General features: G+C 39.8%; 1 protein-coding gene across 2 annotated transcripts in view; it reads left to right on the top strand.

Annotated features, from left to right (window-relative positions):
• Positions 1–22265, top strand: part of gpat2 (glycerol-3-phosphate acyltransferase 2, mitochondrial) — a 143838-nt gene that overhangs the window by 106270 nt on the left and 15303 nt on the right. For both annotated transcript variants that reach the window (XM_065949328.1, XM_020647470.3), the window contains exons 3-17: positions 3250–3353; positions 6334–6444; positions 7165–7235; positions 7397–7507; positions 7933–8055; positions 10704–10803; positions 13011–13144; positions 13406–13505; positions 15922–16101; positions 17594–17692; positions 18484–18566; positions 21202–21317; positions 21444–21514; positions 21776–21936; positions 22094–22197. In XM_065949328.1, coding sequence (XP_065805400.1) covers positions 3282–3353; positions 6334–6444; positions 7165–7235; positions 7397–7507; positions 7933–8055; positions 10704–10803; positions 13011–13144; positions 13406–13505; positions 15922–16101; positions 17594–17692; positions 18484–18566; positions 21202–21317; positions 21444–21514; positions 21776–21936; positions 22094–22197 — 1636 coding nt within the window. In that variant the 5' untranslated portion in view covers positions 3250–3281. The remainder of the gene's footprint in view (positions 1–3249; positions 3354–6333; positions 6445–7164; positions 7236–7396; positions 7508–7932; positions 8056–10703; positions 10804–13010; positions 13145–13405; positions 13506–15921; positions 16102–17593; positions 17693–18483; positions 18567–21201; positions 21318–21443; positions 21515–21775; positions 21937–22093; positions 22198–22265) is intronic.

The following is a 22265-nucleotide window of genomic DNA, read 5'->3' as shown; positions in this document are numbered from 1 at the left end:
AATCAAAATAACTTATAAATGTTTTCAAAACAAATGGCTCTTGATTGTTTCATCTTGCCTTCACCTTGTGGACACGTAATTGATCACTTCCTGTAAATTGCTTCCTTGTATTGTTTTTACACAAACTGTCTTCATCCTCACCTTTGAAGTTGAAGTTTTCTTTGATACATGTTTGTCCAAAGGTCTAAATATGTGTTACTGCTTCTGCTTGGGTGTTGCCTTTAATGCTTGATTGATATTTCATTAGATTAACCAGCTAGTTGCAGCTGTTTAAAAGCAACAGACTGACATTGAAGCACTCAATGCCGCAAAGAATATTGCAGAGAAATATATGTCTGATTCTGCCTCGTCAAAATATTACAAGAAACTTGTTCCAAGTGAGGAGAAAAAGCTCATGTGTATGCAGTGTGAATTTCATCCAGGACTGCATACAATACAAACTGGATTGGTAAACAAGTCATGAGTGCATAAGGTGTTCCAGCGGCGCCATTGTGGGATTTTGGTGGGTCTCAGAGGCAGGTGGGTTTTCTGAATACGTACAATTGAAAATTGGCTGGGATGCTTTATTTTTTTCCTAGTAAAATATTAAACTTGTTAACCCTTGTTGTGGCTAACGTACTACCACGTGACTTTAGTGGTAAATGGTAAATAGACTTGAGCTGATATGTAGCCCTTTTATAGTCTTCTGACTACTCAACTACTACACCGCATGTCACACATACCCATTCACACACTGATGGCAGTGGTTGCTATGTAGTGAAGACCATCAGAAGTAACTAATCCCATTCATAAACTAACGAAGCAGCGGGAGCAATTCCGGGGTTAAGTGTCTTTCCCAAGGACCCATCTGACATGTTGCTTCAGGAGTTTCGGGTTGAAAGACGATGACTCTACCACCTGAGCCACAGGTTCGATTCACGATACTGGGTTTACGATACGATTCTCACACAAATTATTTTACAAAGTGAGACTGAAGACAAAGGAAGAGAATTTAAGATTCCTTTAATTTTTTCATGAAAACACTGCTCCTCGTAATCTCTTTGGCTCTTGCACTCGTTTGGGCGAGTTGGGCTGCAAACCCGCTTGTCAGTGGGGTTTGGCCTTGGTGTTTATTAAATGCTGCATCATGTTGTTTGTGGTATTTGTGTAGTTCCCTGTCTTCTTGCCAAATATGCACACAGTTTTTGTCTTGTCGGTTATATTCTCACCGCTTTCATTTGCTGTCTTGGGGAAGCAGAAATGCTTTTACACCTCCGATGTAAAAGACAGTAGTGTATCCTCAATTTCAAAATCTTGCTCTGCAGCTGCTGACGCTAACGATATTATTGCAATTCTATTTTCAGAGTACTGATGTGAACCTTGACTCCTTTGACATCCCTATTACCTAAAGATTAAAACAAGCAAACAAAGTAAAAACTTTACTCCACCTTTAGTGCTACCTTTGTGAGGATACACAAAAATGTAGACTCTTAATTTTCCATGCCTGTCTCTTTTTTTTCCAGGTCCCTGAGAGTATTTAAAGCACCTACTGCTCAATGAGAACTTTGGGAATAGGCTTGAATGCATAATTTATATTGTCTCTCTGAAATTATCTAATCTGACCTGGCAGCTCTTAATGGCTTCTGATTTTTAATCCTTCCTCACAGTGGGCTTACCTCGGTCTTTGCTATCACATTAGCAAACTACAGCATATTAATTAGAGCTCTAAGTGGTTAATTAACTGCTGTGTAGAGGATGAACTACGCATACGTTAATGTGAGGATGAAGGTGTTGCTCAGAGTGTATACCTGTCATGTTGCTATGCATCAACATGGGAATGCACATGTTGTATGTTGAAAGAAAGGGAAATCGTTGTTGTGTTACTCAGGTCTGTCCTTGACTTACTGCTGGCTCTAGCTGTTTTCATGTGGTCTTGTCTTCCTTCTGGAGTAGCTTATATAACCCCCTTTAGAGCCTTTGCTGATTTTCCGGCTGTGTAATTTACAGTTTGGCTCCCTGTTGTGCTTCTTTGTGTCCTTCATCACCCTCTGCACCTGTGAAGCATTACCAAGCTCAGGGATTCTCTTATCAATGCCTTTAGACACGGAACTGGTAATGAATGTGGGAATTTGAGCCAGCTGAAATGTAGCATCTCCCCATGGGACAGGCTTAAGTTTTAATTAGCAAAGTTAATGGGGTAGAATGGGATCAACAGAGTGGGAGACAGCAAAGCAAACGTAAACTCTCCCATTGAAGCTAATGAGACTCCTGAATCTTATGTGTGTAACCACAGAAAGATTTCTTAGAAGACTGTGCGACAGGATGACAGCCGGCCACGTCTTCATCCTTTGTAGTAGAAACAAAGCCTTAAAGAAAACTAAAGGAAGGCTGTCTCAGGATGGTGGGTTTTATACTGGCGTAGCTGTCTCTTTGGAGAATGAGCACAGGCTCTTGATCTGCATTAATCTACCTTAATCTCAGATGATTACTCATTTGAGCTCAGGAACAGCCAACGTTATCAATTAGGTAACCCAGTTAAGCTAGATTGTATTAAATGTGACTTATCTAGCCAATCTTTCTCTCTCACTTATGAGTGGCCAAGGGACCAGCATCAGTTACATAAGAGCTGTTTTCAGCTGATGGCTATGTACCCTGTTTTAATGATTTATAAACCACTAGTGAGTGTCAGCAGCGCTGCACCTGAACTGAGCGCTGAGCTAAGACAGCCTCCAGTTTATTTAAATTTCTAACCCCATAATGGCAATCTTGTCATTGTTTTATTTCTAACTGAATACATAAGAGAGCACACAACTTTAAAAGTAAAGTTTGCCACTAGTCCTACAGGAGGAAACAATGAGATATCAACACAAGAGAACGGGTGGCAAGACGCTTCCTTTTGTTAACTGAAAATAATGAAGGGTAATTTGTAGTAGAAGGGAAATTTGTGATGGTGGAGAGGAAGAAGAACTGGTTAGATGGTGAAATTGTTGCTATGGGCGCAGGGTAAGAGCTGCAAACAATCTCCTGCAAGGACAAGACTACAAAATGAATTTTGTGCCACCAATATTGTGTTGTTTGTTCTTAGTTTGGAAGGAAGGAGCTGTTTCTCAAAAGGATCCCCTCTGATATACACAAAAGCTGATAATTACTTCCCCCTTAGATCCACATGTGCTCTCAAACAATCCTCAATCTCAGACACAATGTGAGAATACAGTTTTAAAGTGACATTGCCTAATACAATTCTATTCTCCTAAATCTTTTCTCTGGCAGGTCTCCGGGCTGAAGTCTGCAGGCGACTCAACATGGTGCAGGAGAAGAATGACGGAATAAACAAAGACATGGTCCTTTCACCAATTCAACAGAATAGACCCGCTGTAAGAGCACTGCCTGCATCACACTCTCCAGCTGTCATCTCCCACTTTCTCCATGGGAACTAATCTCAGACTCTTTGTTCTTTACAATCACGAGTGAGCATATGCAACCCCATGTGATTAATTCTGTTTGATGTTTACCAAATCAGGATTTTTGTATCAGTCAATCACACTGACCCATCAGAAAACGATGAGAATTCTATTGGATTATTTTGACATTTTACTAAATATGGCCATTTGCAGTCAAATTTGATTAAAGTCTAATTTGCTAAACCAAATCAGCTTGTTGGGGAAGAAAGAAGTGAGGTTATAGAGGCACATAAAGGCTTTGCAGAATTGTTGTTACTGGCAATTTCCGAGTAGTCCGTCCGCATTCCGTAAGGGCCACGGTTTTGCTCCGTTAGACGCTGTACACCCTGCCCCAGTTTTTGGACCATGAACGCAGCCATGACCAGTTTTACACACATCACAGAAGAACTACAAGATCACGTGGGAATAAAGATAAAAATGTGCAGAAAACAATGTTGCTTTGTCTTTCTGAGGATTCTATGTTATTCATTTGGTGTCTGTTTTGACTTAATGTTGATAAAGTGATGGAAAATACCATCGTGAGTCCGTATATCGTGCTTTATTTTGGAATTGACCAGACCCTCTTTGCATTTCCTTGACTGACTTCTTGTCCGGCTCAATCTATACTGTCCAAGCTGTGCTTGCAGTGAGCTCCGTTGAAAACAGACTCGCAGCACATTTCAAATGGAGCAAAGTGCAGTGTTTCCCCTAGGTTTAGAGCTCTGGGGGGGGGCGGGGGTTCCTGCGAGTTGTTCCTGCAACTCCCGTTTCTGAGCGCACCTGAATGCAGCATGCTAACAGCGCATCCCCTGAGTAACAGCAGAGAGAGAGACATGCCCAGAAAAGTCGCCCCCATAATATAATGGTAGGGGAAACACTGGAGTGTAGTGGCGCTGCTGGCATGCTACAGAGATGGACCATGAAGCTCAATGTGGAAACAGGAGAATTGACTAGAGGGGCAGTGAACGCTGCCACTGTGCACGGCGTTGATGGGCCGTGTAAATTGGCACTAAGAAAAGTCTGTCTGGTGTCAAGTAGAAGCGTTACGAATAAACAATACATATCATATGCTTACAACCATATGACGTTTATTTTGGACTTCAAGAAACTCATCAAACCCCACTTCTAAACCAAAGTATCTCTTTAAATAGGGACTTTCCTGTTTTACTCATGCATAGAAAGGAAATGTACAAAATATATATGTATATATTTTTTTTAAAGCCTTATTCATCAGCGTGCAGTTAATTACTTTGTCTGACACCTACTCTGCAGCAGCCTTTGTAGACATTGAAGATAAATATATAGAAATAGTCAACATTTATGCTGATGGTTAAATTTGCTTTTGTAGCTCATAAAGAGGAATCAATATTACAGTCTGTTTTATAACCGGCTAAAACTCCTCACAGGGGCTTAAAGGACTCATCTATGAATTTCTCTTTTATCTCTTTCTGACATGTCAGCGCAAATTGTGTGGCAGCTGAATCCTCCTGGAAGGACTCGCAGATCACTCCATCATTTTATTATTGTTTTAAATCACAAATTAACCATTAACCATTAAATCAACATTGTCTTAGCAAGACGCTAATTTAGTCAGCTGCTCTGTTTTCTGGAATAAAGGAAAGGAAAGTGCTTTAACAAGATGTATTATCCCATTTTGAATGACCTGGGTGATCAGTCTAAATCCAAACTAACACTGTTTGCCCCCCCCCCCACCTTTAAAAAAAACCCACACACACATTGACACACAGATACACACAGTGCATGATAATTAATGAGTATTGTTGCTTTTTGTTATCATAACACAAATATTTGTAAAACTGACCAGCAGCCAACTTGCAGCGGGAGACCTTAAGTCTAGCTGATTAGTACACAGCACATAATGTGGCCTGAGCTCCACTGCAGGAGCTGTTTATGCCAGATGTGCACTGATTGCCTGATACTGGGTCTCATGTGGGCCTTGTATTAATATTTACAGCACTGCAAGTTATTACATGCTCTTATGGACTCTGATTTAACCCAATCACAGCAACACAGAAGTCCTAACATAAACAAAATGAGATCAAGAGCCAAGAATCAAAACATTCAAATTAGCTTTCTTCTTCTCTTATATATACATCTTCTGTTATATCACTGAATAGCCGTGAAAGAAATGTAAACCAAATATGACAGGAAGGCTTATTTTTTCTGTTTGTTGTTTGGGATAATGGTGCAGTGAGCGACCCGGCTCTGTAGACTTTGTTTGCAACAAAGATGGGACTTGATTTTACAAATGCTCAACTGTTTTGCTGTGAAATAAGTGGACTTAGATACACTTTTAGAGGCTACTTTGTTCAACTGAGTAGACTAAAATATTATGTTTGAGGGTCTATTGCTATGTGAAATTGTCTCTTCTTTTATCCCACAGTTCTGCTGTCAAAGCAATTCTTTCACAGTCCAAGCTCTTTTCAGGTTCATGTTTTCTCATGAAAAAAGCATTAAGAACACTTGTGACAAAAAAGGCAACAAAATCTATTTTGGGGAATTATGTTTCTCAGATTTTTCACGCCATTTACACAAATCAGACTTGTAAACAAAATATAATTAAATTAAATGAACTAGAAACTAACTTAAACTAGATACATGTAGCTTATCACACAAACCAGATGTTTTGTTCCTTTGTGAAATCACTGTAGAACACAGACTTTAATCTGGTTATAGGCATATGAAGCACTTGCTGTATTATTAGTTAATTTGTCACCTGTAAGGTATCTCTGACCTCTCCTGTCAAAAATTGAAGGTAGCAATTCCAGCTATTCTGACTTCTATTATACACTGATTTGCTTGTTTATAATGTTTACCTAAATGACAAGTTATTTGATTACTGGCTGTTCAGAAATGACATGTTTTTATTTAATTGTGCCTCTTCCCTCCTTAGTTGTCTTGGGAAATGAAGATCAAGAAAAAGTTGAAGATCATGCCTCCCTGCCTGGGCAAGTTCAGACCCACTGTGGGTCAGAGCTGCCACCAGTGCACCCCAGACAGTCTGGTGAGTTTGCAACGCGGAGGCTGGAGTCGGTTAAGAGAGAGTAAGCAGAGGCTGAAATTACACTTAATGAAATAAGGAAGGATGGCTGTTTGGTGATCCAACAAATCTTATTTCTTCTTGACATTTGCTTCCAAGAAATGAACGCCAACAATGTCTGAAAACATACTGACCTTCATGACACATGCATGACTCATACAATGTGCAGCTTTATCACAAAACACAATGCCACAGATGTATTGAGAAAGTATGAACACAGGAATAACCGTTGACCAAGAATTGAATGGCCAGCCCATGACCTCCTAACCCCAACTCTTAACCTGCAAGATTATTTGAGACCAGGCAACAACACAGCTGTGATAAAACTGCACTACTTATTTGCTATTTATCAAGACCAGCCCAAAGCAATCTTATTTAATAGTCATACTGTTAAATCTGCATCCTGATATGGCAAACATGGCAGACGGACATGGATAATGTTGGCGAAGACGTGCTGACTTGCAAAGTTTTTAACTAAAGTTTGAACCAAATTTGAGAGATATAAGACTCAGATATGATATGTCAAGCCATGGAAGAATGGGATCACAGGCACATTTGATGTGTTGTATTTACAGTATATTTTTCAAATATGTACAGTAAATATGTTTGTGCTCAGCAGAGCTCATTTTGAGTTAATGCTACTAAGTAATTTATTGTTGTTTGTTATTTTCCATCACCGTGTAGAGCAAGAAACTTGGACAAAACTCTGGGCTTGGCTTCAACAACCTGCTCAGTGTCAATGAAACACACACCAGGTATTCATAATATCCTCAGAATAAAAGCCAATGCAACCTCTTTGCCCCTACACACTTACCAATGAACATGTTCTTGCTCCTCATTTCATGTTGTGACGACCCCTGCTTAGAGTGTGTGTCTGGTTGTGTGCTCATATGCTTGACCATGTGTTCTGACATAGGTACCGAGGCTGGCTTGTGCGGCGGGTGTGCTGCCTGCTGTTTGTGAGTGGCTGCAAGGTTTACGCAAGTCCAGCGAGCAACAGACAGGAAAGAGTCTGTCAAAGTAACAGGTACCTGAGAGGAACAAGAAGGAGGTGGGAGAGGAGTAGTGATGCCATAGCAGAGTAAATAAATAATGGGCAGAGATATAGCAAATTAAACCGGCTCTGTTCAGGGAGTGAAGGAAAAAGGAGGAGAGTAGATAAGAGACAAACAAAGATACGGAAAATGAAGGCTATCATGGGGTCTGTGCAGACAGAATGAAAAAGGACAAGTTTGGACTGTTGTCACACTTCCCTTATCTCTGTCATGGAGTCTTCAGTTTGGATTTGTTGTTCTCTCTCTCCCTAGGAGTAATTGATTTTACCCTTTCTGTAACCTCTTTACTCATGGCTCTAGATGTTGTTGTCTTACTGGAAGGAGTGTGTTTGTCTGTGTCGCTCAAGAGAAGCTTTGTCCTGTGTTATCCCTGCTGTCCTGTGACGATGTATTTCAGGGTGAAGGAGGCGCTCACAGCAGACCATAAAGCACCCGAGGAGGGAGACAGCCAAGGGCAGACCAGCATCCTCTCACCATTCATCCCCCTCATTAACACCTGCATCTCCCCTGGCCTCTTACGGTGTGTGATTGTTTTATCTGTGTGTGGGCTGATGGGCAAAGGCCAGGATATAAGATTGTTTTTTTTTTATTATTTATCAATAAAATACTTGGGTTTATTGACTTTAAAGTACTTTAGATTAGTGTATTGGTTTATTTGGACAGGGGATATGCACAACACAATTGTGGGGCAAAAGTAAGCTCTACAGCTGATTAACATCTGCGGTCCCTGGGCAGGAAGATATTGAAAAACAAACTTTAAAATGCAAGCAGTTCAAATTTATAAACAACAATGACAAAAGGAGCAAGAAAATATTGAGAAACCAAACTTTAGAAGCATTTTCAACCTTTAACCTACCGTTAATTATATCTAGCTTTGTTTTCTCTAGCTTCCAAAAAATGTCAACCTTGTAGCTGAACTCTTAAAGAACCAAACACATTGGGCGCTTTATTTATCAGGAATAAGAATTTATTCAACTAAATACAACTTGGAAGATGAATAAATGATGTCACTCGTCACTTTTGGGGATGCTTCACAGCTCTTCTAAAGAACTGTTTTTTTCTCTCCTTAAATTTAGTACCATTGATTTCGGGATTAAACTGGCATTACCGGTATTTGGATTTTGTTCCTAGATCCTAGATAACTATTTGATCAGACTTAAAGGTAATAATGTATACTTTATTGATCCCGCAAGGGGAAATTCATTTTTACACTCTGTCTAGTTAACATGCTACACAAACATAGGCCAAAATACACACACATGCACATGCACAAACAGGATCCTATGGACATGCACTGATGGAGAGGTCTCAGAGTGAGGGGGCTGCCCGCAGTGGGCGCTCCTGAGCTGGTGGGGGGGTTAGGTCCCTTGCTCAAGGGCACCTCGGCAGTGCTCAGGAAGTGGACTGGCACCTCTCCAGCTACCAGGCCAATTTCTGGACTTGGTCCATGCCGGGACTTGAACCAGCGACCCTCCGATTCCCAATTGTAGCCAATGTCTGTTACTGTTTTTCCTCCCTGGCTTATACAGTATCTTCATAGTTGTCTAAAAACATTTAAAACACATCAGTGAACCATGTTGTTGCACTGGGAGACATGGTTGTTCTTAGATATTGATCTTTAACATCATAGTTTATTCTGAGTGAATCTCACATGCTCCGTACTTCTGGAAAAAAACGTAGTTTGATTAATGTGATGTATTGCAAACCACAGTGTAATATTGTAATATGGTACGATTATGTCAAAGGTTTATGTTGATTTCTTTAGGTTTAACTTCTCAATTAAAAACAACCGACCTGTTGGAATATTCTGGAAAGATTTGAGACAGACTTTTGGCCTTGGTCTTTTTTAAGAGGATTTGTTTGACAGCTGAGTCAAGGCAGAAAATAATCATAGTGCCATTTAGAATAAAAAAGTGCATTTTAGTTTCAACATTCATATAAATTGGAGAAAGAAGATGACTTTCATCTTGATAAATGTGTTATCAGTTTTCTATGCAATCTTTTTCCTTCTCCTTGCTGCTGGTGTTTAAATTTAAGGCTCAGTAATTATATTTTCTTTCTGAAATAAATGTTTCCTGTTTTGGTATTCATGGGCTTTTATCTTTGACTTTTTAATCAAAAACAAAGTGATATCAAGCACAGTTGCTCACAGATTTTTAGTGAAGATTAAACTGATGAAAGTGTTGTGCCTATCCAATCCTTGGATGTGCTCCAAATGGCAGTCATCTAACACTGTCTGGGAAAAATGACATTTTGATTTGGCACCATAGACGCCAAAACAAATACTTCCTTTTAGCTATTCTGAGCAGAACAGAAAAAAATAATGATAATAATAAGGGAGTAATTAAGAGACATAAAGCACCTCTGTCTGCACTGGTAGTGCACTTCTAAAGCCAACATGGAAATGCTTTATATAGTGTTTACCTTGTATGATGTTAGTCAAATAGCAAATGGTTTTCATACATCTAACTATGGTTGCATAACTATCAGGCAGTAATCATGCGCTTCAAGATGACTGACAGCTGTAGAGGCGTAAACTTTTCCTTAGGCAGAGGAGGGAATTCAACACACATGGATTGCTCCTGGTGAAAGATGTGTGTTGCATTGGAAAGTTGAAAATATATGCTTGTTCTGGTCAGAGGAGCCTGTTCCTATAGCCACAGACAGCATTAGACTTTTCTAAATATTGAGTGAATTGATGTGGAAAGTTCCTGCTTTTTTTCTCCTGTAGAAATGTTTCTTGTTTTTGTTTCTCTTTTGAAAATCTGCCATGTTCTCTCCTTCTTTCTTTAACTTCCCTGTTCTTCAGTTCCAGCCTTGGCCATGAGTTCTGTATAAAGTGGTGACCCTTACACACTGCCCTCATTTCCATTGTCACCTTTTCTTTTTTATCTTCAGTTTTTCTTTCTTATCTTTATACTTAATCTCCCTTTTCTCTCTTATTCCCATCTATCAAATTAACATGTTAAACTTCCTCCTCTCTTTCTTTGCTCAATCTTCCTTGTGCTCTGCATCTCATTATTGAGTCCTTTCTTTTCGGCTTCTCTGTTGATTATTCTTTTGTGTACATTGTCCACCTCTCCTCCTTATTTCCAGCAAAACGTTTTAACCATCCAATTTCTTCCACCTTTCTTTACATCTTTCCACCCACTATCCTCTCCTCACTAGATTTGTGGGCTGGTTGATGCTGAAGATGTTTCCTTCCAGATTTGACCGTATCCAAGTGAACCTCAACCATCTGTCCACTTTGCAAAGAGCTTCACAAGAGGTGCGAGTATATGTACTGTACCTATATACTTACACACACAGACACAGAAAGTCCAAAACCTTTTTAGAAGAGATGAGTACATTTGGCCATGACTTCTTCCAAGAGATGTGGGCTCTTTCTGCAAAACGTGGGAAGCCCATTTTGTATTTGAACACAGATGCTTTGATGTTTCGGCTCCACACTCAGGTGTTAAACAAGTGTTAAACATCCACCACAGAACATCCCTAGGTTATAAAAAACTGGAGAACGGTTTTAGAGAAGGAGGGCATCAAAATGATGGATTACTTACAGAAGGCTTGAAAAACACCCCTAAAACTTTTAAGTTCCTCTTATTGGCCTTTTTACTCCTAATTATTTTCTGTTCTTTTCCTAAAGACTTCACAACTCTAATTACATGGTTGACTAAATAACTACAAGTAAATAAGCCTGAGTCAGGCTGCTGTTGAAGAGGTTCAAGATGGGCTTGAATGAATTCAGTGAACTGTGCCTCAGCTGAGATCTCAGTGAAATAGATTAAATTACACAAAGGGAGAAGAAGCCACCAAGTCATGTTTCTAGTGACGCCTGTGGTCGTCAATGTTTGTCACAACCTATTTACATTTACTTACAACGCATAAACAGTTTCCACTTTTTTATGGTCAACAATAATGTGTCCAAATGTATGGACCAGGAAAAAGTTCAAAGGTATACAAAACAGGTGTAAGTAATTGACTAGATGTAACCTTGTTGGCCTCATTTTATCCTTTAATGTGAAGTTATATTGTCACAAATTTAACCTTGTAATCTTAGACCAATTTCACATAAACTAGTCTAACAAGGGACTCACTAATGCTTGTAGTGCCCTCACCATGACCTACATATCGTCCTCTGTATGGCTGTTTCTTTATCACCACCACGTGTAAGCCTTAAGGGGGTCATGCGGTCTGTCTGTCTGCTAATCTTGCAGGCTACTTAACCGATTGGCCTTTTTTTAAGGTCTGTATGCTCAACAAGCCTCTTGTTGCCGCTATCGCTGAAATACCTATTTTATTGATAGTTTTCTACCATCATTGACTGCTGACTCCTCACTTCTCCTAACTTCTAGTTAGGAACCTTGAATAAACATCAACTGTATCAAATCAGGATCTTTATTTTTCAATACAGACAATCTAGTTACAGCCTGAGAAAGGTACGTTATGGTCATGTTAGTGTGGCTGATTCTAACCTCAACTACAGAGGGTACTTCTATGGGGCAAGGATCAGACCTCGATACACCCCTATTTCCACTCCCTTACAGTCAAGACAGCCTCAGAGATTGTCTATAACAAATCACAACATATCCTGCAGCCTATGAAATGATCTGCTGAGGCGCCAGCTTAAAAAGAGACCTCTCTGGTTACACCTATATATTGTGCTTTGTACCTGCTTATGTTTTCCCCTTGTTCCACAAATGTCATACATGCACATGGTACACAGCCTGCCCTACTCTCCCAGATTCACACCCACGTGTCTACAAATACACCCTTTGATGGTCTACTCTCTACTGAGGGCACTTGTCAGCTTGCAATTACCCTATCACAGATAGACTAATAGATCAATGTAATTATTACATGATGTCACATTAACCGGTAATATAATTATGAGTCTTTTGGGATTTTAAGGACAGGACAGGCAGATAGTTTTCAGATGGTCAAATGTTAGGTGCTTTATTGTACCTAACTACGATCTGATTACTTGTTATCTTTTATTATTGTGGCCCTTTTATTGTGATTCTTTAAATATTTTTTCTGTGGTGTCATGATCATAACAGCAGAGGAAAATTCTGCTTTTTCGCTCTGCTTGACTTCACTTGATATATACTTTGAGATAGAAGCTCTTTATTTCCATTTTTTTTAATGAAAGACACCCACTGAATGCTGGCACAGTCTATAGTTCATACATTCACTCAAACATTCTCTCCATGTTTGTACTCAATCTATGCCACCATCTTTGGCTGAGTGTATAAATAATTTTTTTTCCAGTTTGTATCCCTGCTGGTCATAAATTAAAAATGTATGTTCTGAACATAGTGTTCTGTTGATACTATCTGAAGCTTGTGGGGCGTGATTATAAAACTGATATAAGGCTAATCCGATGCCACTTCTGCACAGTCCACCACTGTTTTGCATTAATGAATGACAATGTGAAAAATCTTGTTTATCAATTGCTTCTTGTGTTCTGTCATTCAGGGATCTCCGCTGGTGTACGTGTATGTGTGTCAGAGCATCATGGATTGTGCTCTCATCCCTCTGGTGCTCTTCTGTCGTAACCTGAGAGTCCCATACACTATTTGTCCACTGCAGATTGACAGCTCCTTCCTGAGGTATTTTCATACATCTACAAACCCACGTATGAACCCGGACAGTTTTCACAAAGATAACAAGATTTATGCCAGTTTATAAAACACACACATTCCTCCCCATAAATACCATTTGGCTGAAATGAGATTCTGAATGTATCACTTCTATCCACAGCTCTACATTTAGCTGCAGTTAGTTTTATTTTAGATTCTGTGGGACGCTGCAATGATCTTTTTTTAAATACATATGCTACAGTTACGGTATCCTCTTTTTACTCTTTTTAGATCAATCCTGCAGAGAGTAGGTGTGGTCCTCCTGCCACCTTCTGCACTGACTGAACAGGATGCTGAGGCAGACAGTGTGTACTCATCTGTCATGACTTCTGTAAGTCTGATTTGTATTCATTGCTTGATTTTAATATAAGGCAGGCTGTAGTAGTAATAGTTAACTTTTAACTTTAGCAAAGAACGCCCCTGCAGGGAAAGCTTTGCTCTCCAGAGGTGTCGGGACAATTAGATGTTATTAGATGTTCTGGGACCGAACATCTCTAGGGACACTGTGAAAGAAAGGTCGGGGGTGAGGTCACTTAATTGTACACGTGTTGTTTTACGGTTAGCGAGTCAGCCTCCTTTTACACGAACGAACAGCACAGGACAAGACACGGTATGCAAAGTGACAACAGTGCTAAAGATTTAAGGTAACCTTTATTAAAAAAAAGTTCAAAGTAATCAATTAGTAAAAACTTGGTGAATCAAAAACTATATAGGAATAAACATGTGCCATCAATCAACAAAATAATTGTAAATAAAATCAAGTTAAAATGTGCTATTAGTATAAACAAGATCCATTAACAGTCAAACAAGCATTGAAGGGCTTTTTCTGTTTTCATTCGTACCACTGTAAGGAATACTGAAATGACATAAACCACCCAGCACAAATTAGACAGTAAAACATCGACAACATGATGAAAGACGCCTGCTTGTTGATCGCAGCAGAGTAATACAGGATTTTCTTTGGTGGTTGCTAATGCTGCATTGGCTCATGTATCATATCTTGATCAACCCTCATACAACATGTCACAAGGTTTCACTTGTGCTTTGAATGTACTCTAACATATGAGCTTAGAAACATGTCTTAAAACAGCATTACAGGAAGCATGAACCGGACAGGGTCCTCTCATTATATTAGGCTATTTTAGCCATCAGTCTCCTGTGCAGTTTGCAGATAGCGATCTCCATCCCCAACAACCAGAAGATGAACCGTCTGTGTTCTCCATCCCCAGCTTAAATATTGAAGTCACATTACAATAGTACAGTAACTTTTGCAAACTCCCTCTGTAGCCACTTAAAGTTTTTTCCCCCACATATGTTCCCTTCAATTGTCAAAGGCTAATTCAGGTTTTGTGTTCCCTTTTCCTAAGAGTCCCCATCCATGTAAAAAACCCTCCTGGCACAAACAATTCCTGTGACAGTTTGAGCAGTGTCTCGTCAGCTGCGTCTGTGAAACCAAAAACAGTCTGTTTACTAGTGCATGGAAATACAGCCCTGCCCAACAAATCAGTAAACATGTTGCTAATGCATTTTGCTGGGAAAAAACAAAACTCTTTCATAGACGGCAGGTAATTATATAAAATTGCAGGGTAAGCAGAATATACCTGTCCTTGTAATTGGGCTGTTTAGTGTATTTGCTGTCAATTCAATTCAAACCCTCTTTGTATTGCTCTTCCTGGTTAAGTGTTATTACAGTCAGCTCCTCAATCAGAGGGCAACCTGTCTTTTCCCACTCTCCCTCATTCCCCAGCCTCATCCCACTCAGTATTCATTGTCAAAATTACTGAGGGGCTTGAGTTTTTGCTACCGAGATTGCAGCTTTTGAGTTGGCAGGAATGACAAAGCAATGAGGAGAGGGCGGAGAAACGAGGAGAATGGTTTTTAGTGTGATTGTGTGAGCTTGGCAGGTCCGGACAGGTTTCTATTTTCATATGTATTTTTTTTTTTGTATACATATATGTATGAATCATTTGGAGACTCATGTGGCCTGCATTAGTAAATATATCCTCTCTCTTTCGCCTATATCCAACTTTTCTCTTGATGCTGTGTTCCCTTTTCTAGATTTCAAATCAGTGATCAACACCTGTTAATTATTGATATATTCCTGTATTTGTATGTATCAAAGTGAGTTATTATCTTCTGCCTTAAGACATAATTCATTTTCAGTAGTTACTGGCTTTACAAATATCAACATTGTGTCGCACATTGGGCCATACAACTTTAATATAAATCCATAGAGCTACAACCAGTGTAGAACATAAACAGGTTGTTAATGAGTGATGCAGTGAGTGCTTTTTTTCTCTCTCTCTCTTAATGACCATTTATGTGAGTAAGCATATTGGATGCGATTGAGAAATCAGTCTTGCTTATTGGTTGTATTTCAATGTTAATAGACCGTTATTGTTTTTTGAGTGTAGGCCAATGAAGCTTCTGTTCAATGCTAATTGAATTTTCCTTCTCAGTAAGACCAAAAACATTCTTTGGGCAAGGTACATGTTGCTGAATGTCATTGAGTGTCCCCCACATTCCCTTTTTATTTCTGCTCTTTGTCCTCTCTGCTTCCTGCATTTTGACTTCTCCCTCGGCTTCCCTCCACACTCTGTTATCTTTTCACTTTGTATTCCACCCAAGAGTCTGGTTTGTATATTTCTTATGTATACTTTTAAGATGCATTGCATGGGTTTTATGCTAATTGTTCCCCTACTGCCAACTCTTTGTCTCTCTGCTCTTTCTCTTTACTCCCTCCTCAGCTGGTACGTGAGCTGCTACATGAGGGCCAGGCTATAAGTGTTGGTGTGTCACCGGAGTCTGGCCGAGGTGGCCAGTGGCTGGCTCGCATCAGACAGCTCATCAAAGAAGGATCTGTCCCCGATGTTAGCCTGGTCCCTGTGGGCATTTCCTACGACTGTGTGCCCAAGACCAATGTACAGGTGGATGCGTGTAAACACACACTCGCAAGCACACACAAACTTAATAAGAACCATCTGTAATGCCCTGAGGGGGTAGCAAACAGGTTTGGTTTAGACCAGAGGTTTTCAGACTGAAGTTTACTTCCACAGGCGGTCACAGAAGGAGGCAGAAATACTGTGTGAGGTCAAAGGGACAGCTGCATGTGGGTGCAATGAAACCAACGATGGTTTTGCAAGTTTGACCCTCTTATTTGCTTTGCTTAAAATGCACATTCTGTAGTTGGAGAGTTGCAGCAGTTGCCATGACACACAGGTCGTGATTTGTCAAAGTACCTTATTAAATCAATGAGGTTTTAGTCGCAATTTGCTATAAAATCAAGCTCCAGCTCGATTACAACCCAAATAAAATCTGAACACACAGACATGGTACTATACATATATATGTGAATTTGACTGAACAATAAAGACCAAACAGTTTCCGAGTCTGCCTTAGAGGAATTCCCTACTGAGCTCGCCTCAGAACGTTATATCCTCAGGGGTATAGATGTCCGTTTGCATTTGCACCTCAAAGGCATACTGAAGAGTTTGGTCTGCTGTTGGCAAAACAATACCACATACAACAGTAACAAAAGAAGAATATATATTTGGAGCTGTGTATGTTATGTATTTTTGGTTACATGAAAATTGCAAGGTTGTAAAGTGAATGTAGACTTGGTAAATGGGGGGTTTTGAATTGTCTCATGTGCAACCAATCACTCAATATTATGTCACTCAAGGTTTCTCTTGTGTCAGGAGAGAAGCTGATCAGAAGTACCTTTGTACAGAGTTTTAAGATGACTCAAAGCCCACTGACACTTAATACTTCATGTTTACATCCTCAATGCATTTTTGGAGCTGTAGTTCAAAACTTAGAATATGGTCAGACATATTAGATAAAGGAGCTACTAAAGCATTTTTTTAAACATATTTTTTAATGACGCAAGGAGCCAAAATTAATCTTAACAGTGGTGGAGGGTATAGCAGCTTAAATGTAATTCAGACTCCTGGCCGGTTCTTGTATTTCTGAGTATCACTGACAATCTTGTTTCCCAACTTTGACCAGTGAAGGTCAATCACTTGAGGTTTGCATACAGTTTTTCTCAGAGCAACAGTGATAGCTATTAGTCTCCATTAGTCTTGCCCTCTGTTATCTGCTTTTTGAGACAACACTGGAGAGCGGGTGTTGCTGTAGGTTAATTGCTATAATGGAGTCCTTGCCTCATCATTTTGTTCTGTCATTTACACACAGTGAACATGTAGTACTGCACACTCAGCTTTAACACTCATACACACACTGTCATACTGGCTATTTATCTCTGTGTGCATCGTAGATCCTGCTCATTAGTGCTCTTGTTGCTGTGATGTTCTTTCAAAAGGCAAAGCCTCATTACAACATAATCCCTCCCTGCTGTATGAGCCATTCTGTGCTGTGTGTTTGAAAATGTGTGTGTGTGTGTTTTGCATACCCTCACAGGTTGGCCTGAACTCTTTGTTATGTTGGCTGTGGTCCGTTATCTGGAGGAGACCAGGAGGAGGTGTGAGGATCCACCTCGCTCAGCCTTTTTCTCTCAAGGTGCGCAGCAGAAAGAGCAGATCATCATAGATCATGATGCTAACCCGCTAATCATTATTACAAGTGGCTTGCAATCCGTGAATGGAAGCAATACCTGGACGTGATCTACTCATCATAGTTTGCAGACGGTCTCTGCCATACTTGTGAGAAGTTCAACCAAAACGTTTCATGCCTGGTTGTAAATTCAAGACGTTGATAATTACTGGTATATGGTAAAATAAGCTCTTTATTCTGGAGGAATAAAATAGACTTTCCCCAAAATTTGGAATTCCGTATACCGGTAATTATACCTGTTCAGACTTTAATAACTAAATTGTGTAATATGATAGGCATAGTGTTTCTTACATTTTTGACTCAAGTATAGTAAAATAATATGTTTTTAAACTGTGTAAATCTTGACACAGTATACACTTCAGACTGTGAGTTCTTACCATTCCTAGGATGCTGTAGATTCAATGTTTCAAAGTTTTGACATTGAACAGCAGCTGCAGCCTTCAAATGATCGCAAATCCAAACCTGTCTAAAACAGAGTGAACACAAAGTGATCATCATAACCCATAATGACAGTGGCATTTATTGCAAGAATATCTTATTGAACCTCATTATATTAAACCTAGGTCATACTAATGAACTGGCCTGAATGTTATATTGTGTTAATGAGAGGAATGGGTTGCAGCACTGACAGTTTAGATTACATGTTTTATTGCAAAATGTGTCTCTTTTTTTATCAGATCACTTAGTATTACTGAATGTGTATTTGTGCATCCCATATGTGTGTGTATTGTGTGTAGGAGATGTGTGATTCAGGAAGGTGCACAGTTGAAGAATGGCTCCCTCTACAGGACCTGTTGCTGCCTGTTATCCTCAACAACAGGTAACCAAAACCACCTGTTTGCACACGCACATGCATGAGTAAGTGTTAATACTGTAATCAAACAAACCACACTGGGATTTGGATTGTGTTTTATCTAACGTGTGTGAAATTGAAAAGTTACTTTCGCTCAAACTTTGAAGATAAACTCTCTTCTAAACCTAGAGTCTGGCACAGATTCGATGCAAGCTCTGATGAGAATTGCATCTTCTTAGACTCTGTCCAATTACCATCAACATTACGCAGTCTACCAGTGAAAAAGATTACAGAAAGAAAATAACATGCTCGCTTCATCTCTGCTTGGCTTCTTTCGGGTAAAGTGGTTTCTCCCTTTATATGTTTAATTCTTCGGAGAGAGAAGATGATGCACAAAAAAACCCCAGCATGAGTAGAAGAGATGGTAAGTGATGGATAAAAACAGGCAGAGTGCGATGGTTGGATTTAATTGTTATCAGCATGAGAGTGGTTTTAGTTCTTAGTGCATGTCATTAACATGCTCTGGTACTTAACACTGTGTCCCTTTCATGTGTCTTCACTCTGCTTCTCACTGTCTGCTGTAGTATATTAGAAACCTCTTTTTTTTTGCCATGGATAAAAAATCAAATAGAGTATGAGGACTACTGCAATGACAATTAAAGTTTTTACTTACAAAAACGTATTCCCTAGAGGTGCACATACTCACAGTTCAGGTATTCTTCTCTAAGATGAACAATGTCATTTGTGTGTCGACAGAGCCAGATGTTACGTGTTGTGTCTGATACACTGCTGTATGCATCTCTCTGACGCATGCACAGCCAAGACGCATACACTCAACATTCCCCTGGAGCCTCAGATAAGCAACCAAACAGCCCTCAGTTTGAATCATGCTCCGTCCTTTTTCTACGCTTGTGAGCACCAAAAGTCCAGTTATTTCACCCACACTCGCACGTTCTTTTCATTCTCAGTAATAGTGTGATAAATCATTAACTGACCTTTCATACTGGTCATTAAGACATTACCGGTACTTGAATCAAAGCTTATTTATTTGTGCTCACAATGTCCTGTACAAATTATACAATAAGAGTTATTATTGAAAATTCCATGTAAATCGATGACATTAAGCTAGTCCATTTGTTTTTCCCAAAGGGGAGTAAATAATGCTCAATAATCCTGAAATTCACATGATTTGTTATGCAACTCCTTTGACAATGAATGCAATCATTCGTAACACATTCTGATGATATAACACCAACAGTGGATCTTTTCTATTGGGCTTCAGTTTTCGTTGTCCTGCTTTTAAGTTGCAATCCTTAGGACTTCTGTTGTGGTTTATTTAGCAAAACCTGTGATGACCGTGAAATCAGCAACACTCAGTGATCAGATACACAGCAGAAAAGCAACAAATGCGTCTGTTTGTAGTGCAAACAAACACACTTTTATTCTGCTGGGAAAGTCATTCAGTCATTTTCCTTTTTCCATCGTTCTTTGACAAATCACGATCTGATTTAATGCAAATGAGGGGGTTGAGTAGAGTTTGCAAAATAGCAGGCAACATTCACTATTAGCTGTTACTGATGAGTTATAGTGGAGGACTGCAGTTTGTCACCTGCATGTCTCCATCTAACAGCTCACTCTGGCAGCTCCCTCATGTTCCAGTCCTCCAAGCAATATCTGAAACTGTTGTCCTGTCAAAAAATGCTTTATGTGTTTCTCAAAGGTTGTTCTCCCCTTTTTTTGTCACCTGTTAAATACATTAGGATTTAAACTGGTTTAAGACTTGAGAGTATAGAGAGTTGCCAGGGAAAGTTGTACAGTTTTTTAAAATTATGTTTTACCTGCTTGCAGTCGGTAAAATATGTTTAATTACTGGTTCGGTAAAATAATCTGTTATCAAATGCATTCTTTGTGGTCACGCAGCAAACTCAAAAGATATTTTGAAAGCATCTTTCAGTGCCTCTCAAATACTTTTTGAGCAACATGCTTCTTTTATTTTACCAGCAAGTATGGACAGATTGGTCCAGTTATTTTTGAAGATTTTAACCTTTGTTTGGTCCTTGTAACCTTTGAAAGTGAAGCAGGATAATCAGTTCACATCAGCAGTAACACAGTTATGTGGTGTAAAGGAAGCAAAAAGTAAAAGGAGAGGCAGCATACAAAACATTGTATGGTTTAAAACGTATGAATGGTTTCCTGTAATACCCTGATGCACGTGAAAGCAGCTTGAAGCTAGCAGGGGACTGGCAACATGAGAACTTTGTGACAAGTTCATCCATCACTTCATCCATCCACTTGCATGACGGTTGTCAGGGACTGGAGCCAATAGAGAAATAATCCTAGACTTTATACTGTCCATAACATGACTTTGAAGACCCGGTGTCTCTGCTGGTAGAGCTAAGCTGAGTTCTCTCTGCTTGTTGTCCTCTTTTTCTTAACCACATTTCCCCTCTCTCTTACGCTTTCACAATCAAATTAAGACTCAAACAGCTTGAAATCATCTTTAAAAAGAGATATTTCCTGACCCTCCATAAATGGTATTAACAATGGAATCTGATATCAAGAAAAGCTTAAAGAATGTAACCATAACAGGTGAAAGTCCCCTGAGATAACTCGTCTTTCTTTGAATTCAACCTTCTGTCCTCATCTCGCTTTGTCTTTGAAGAACTGACAGTGTGTTCGGGAGGAGGAGGATGTTGTGGCTCCTGCCTTCTGAAATCAAGGAATCAACTCATTCAGAGAGAGACCTCAGCATCGCCATCGTCCTCCACCTCATTTTCTGTAGGTCCAGGATTGTGTTCCCCTGCAATGAAATCTTTATTATATGTTGGAATCATGTGCATAGTGTTCTGCATTGTCTATGTATTGTTTATGTACGTGTTGTGTTTGTGTTTGCTTTATTTCCAGCTGCCACCTCTTGCATGGCTGCGATGTCCACCAGTCTGGTGTCCAGTCTTCTGCTTTACAAACACCGCAAGGTACATCCATCATACTGGCATTTGTGTGTTGTCTGGGAAAATTTCCCCCTCAATGCTTTCAGTGTTGAAATCTGTCCCTGTGCCTCTTAGGATCCATCAATAGTCCAAGAGGCACATAAACAGAATTGGTTTTCATGCTTGGTTATCAGAGTCTGACAGTGATTTCCTGAGTCATACCCACCAGTCTCTCACTTTGTCACCAGATGGTTAATGCTCACGTCTGAATCGGGGACAAAACTTCTGCATCTCTCTCCTCCGCAGGGTGTTAGTGTATCTCTGCTGTGTCGTGATGTAGTCTGGCTCACCGAGGAGCTCTTGTTCAGGAACAAAGACGTCGGTTTCGGGGGGAGTTTAGTCAAGGTTGTCCACTACTCCCTCTCTCTTCTCGCCCCTCATCTCATCATAGCTGCAGTGCCGTCTAGGTTGGTGTTCTGTCCGTCAAAAGAAAAACAAAAAGGCACTGATAAGCTCTATGCAGCAAGACTCTGTTGCTTATCAAAAATCCAATTTCCCCTTCAGTGAAACTTCCATTACTGCCTTTTCTTTCTTTGAGTCTGTGTCTCCCTCCTCTCCTTTTAGGAAAGACCCTTTTATTGTGCCCCGTCCTTCTCTTGCTGCCACATTTCACCTCACCGTCCAGGCCCAGATTGTCACACACACCTTTATTTTGGAAGCTGTTGGCGGTGAGTGACTTTTCATGCTTGTATTTTGTGAAGCTGTCTGTTTTTTTTCCCTTTAACATTTAAGCCTA

Source organism: Labrus bergylta, chromosome 2 (genome assembly GCF_963930695.1).
Source record: "Labrus bergylta chromosome 2, fLabBer1.1, whole genome shotgun sequence".
Classification (NCBI taxonomy): Eukaryota; Metazoa; Chordata; class Actinopteri; order Labriformes; family Labridae; genus Labrus; species Labrus bergylta.
Note: the sequence above shows the minus strand (reverse complement) of the source record. Positions and strands in the feature narration are given on the sequence as shown.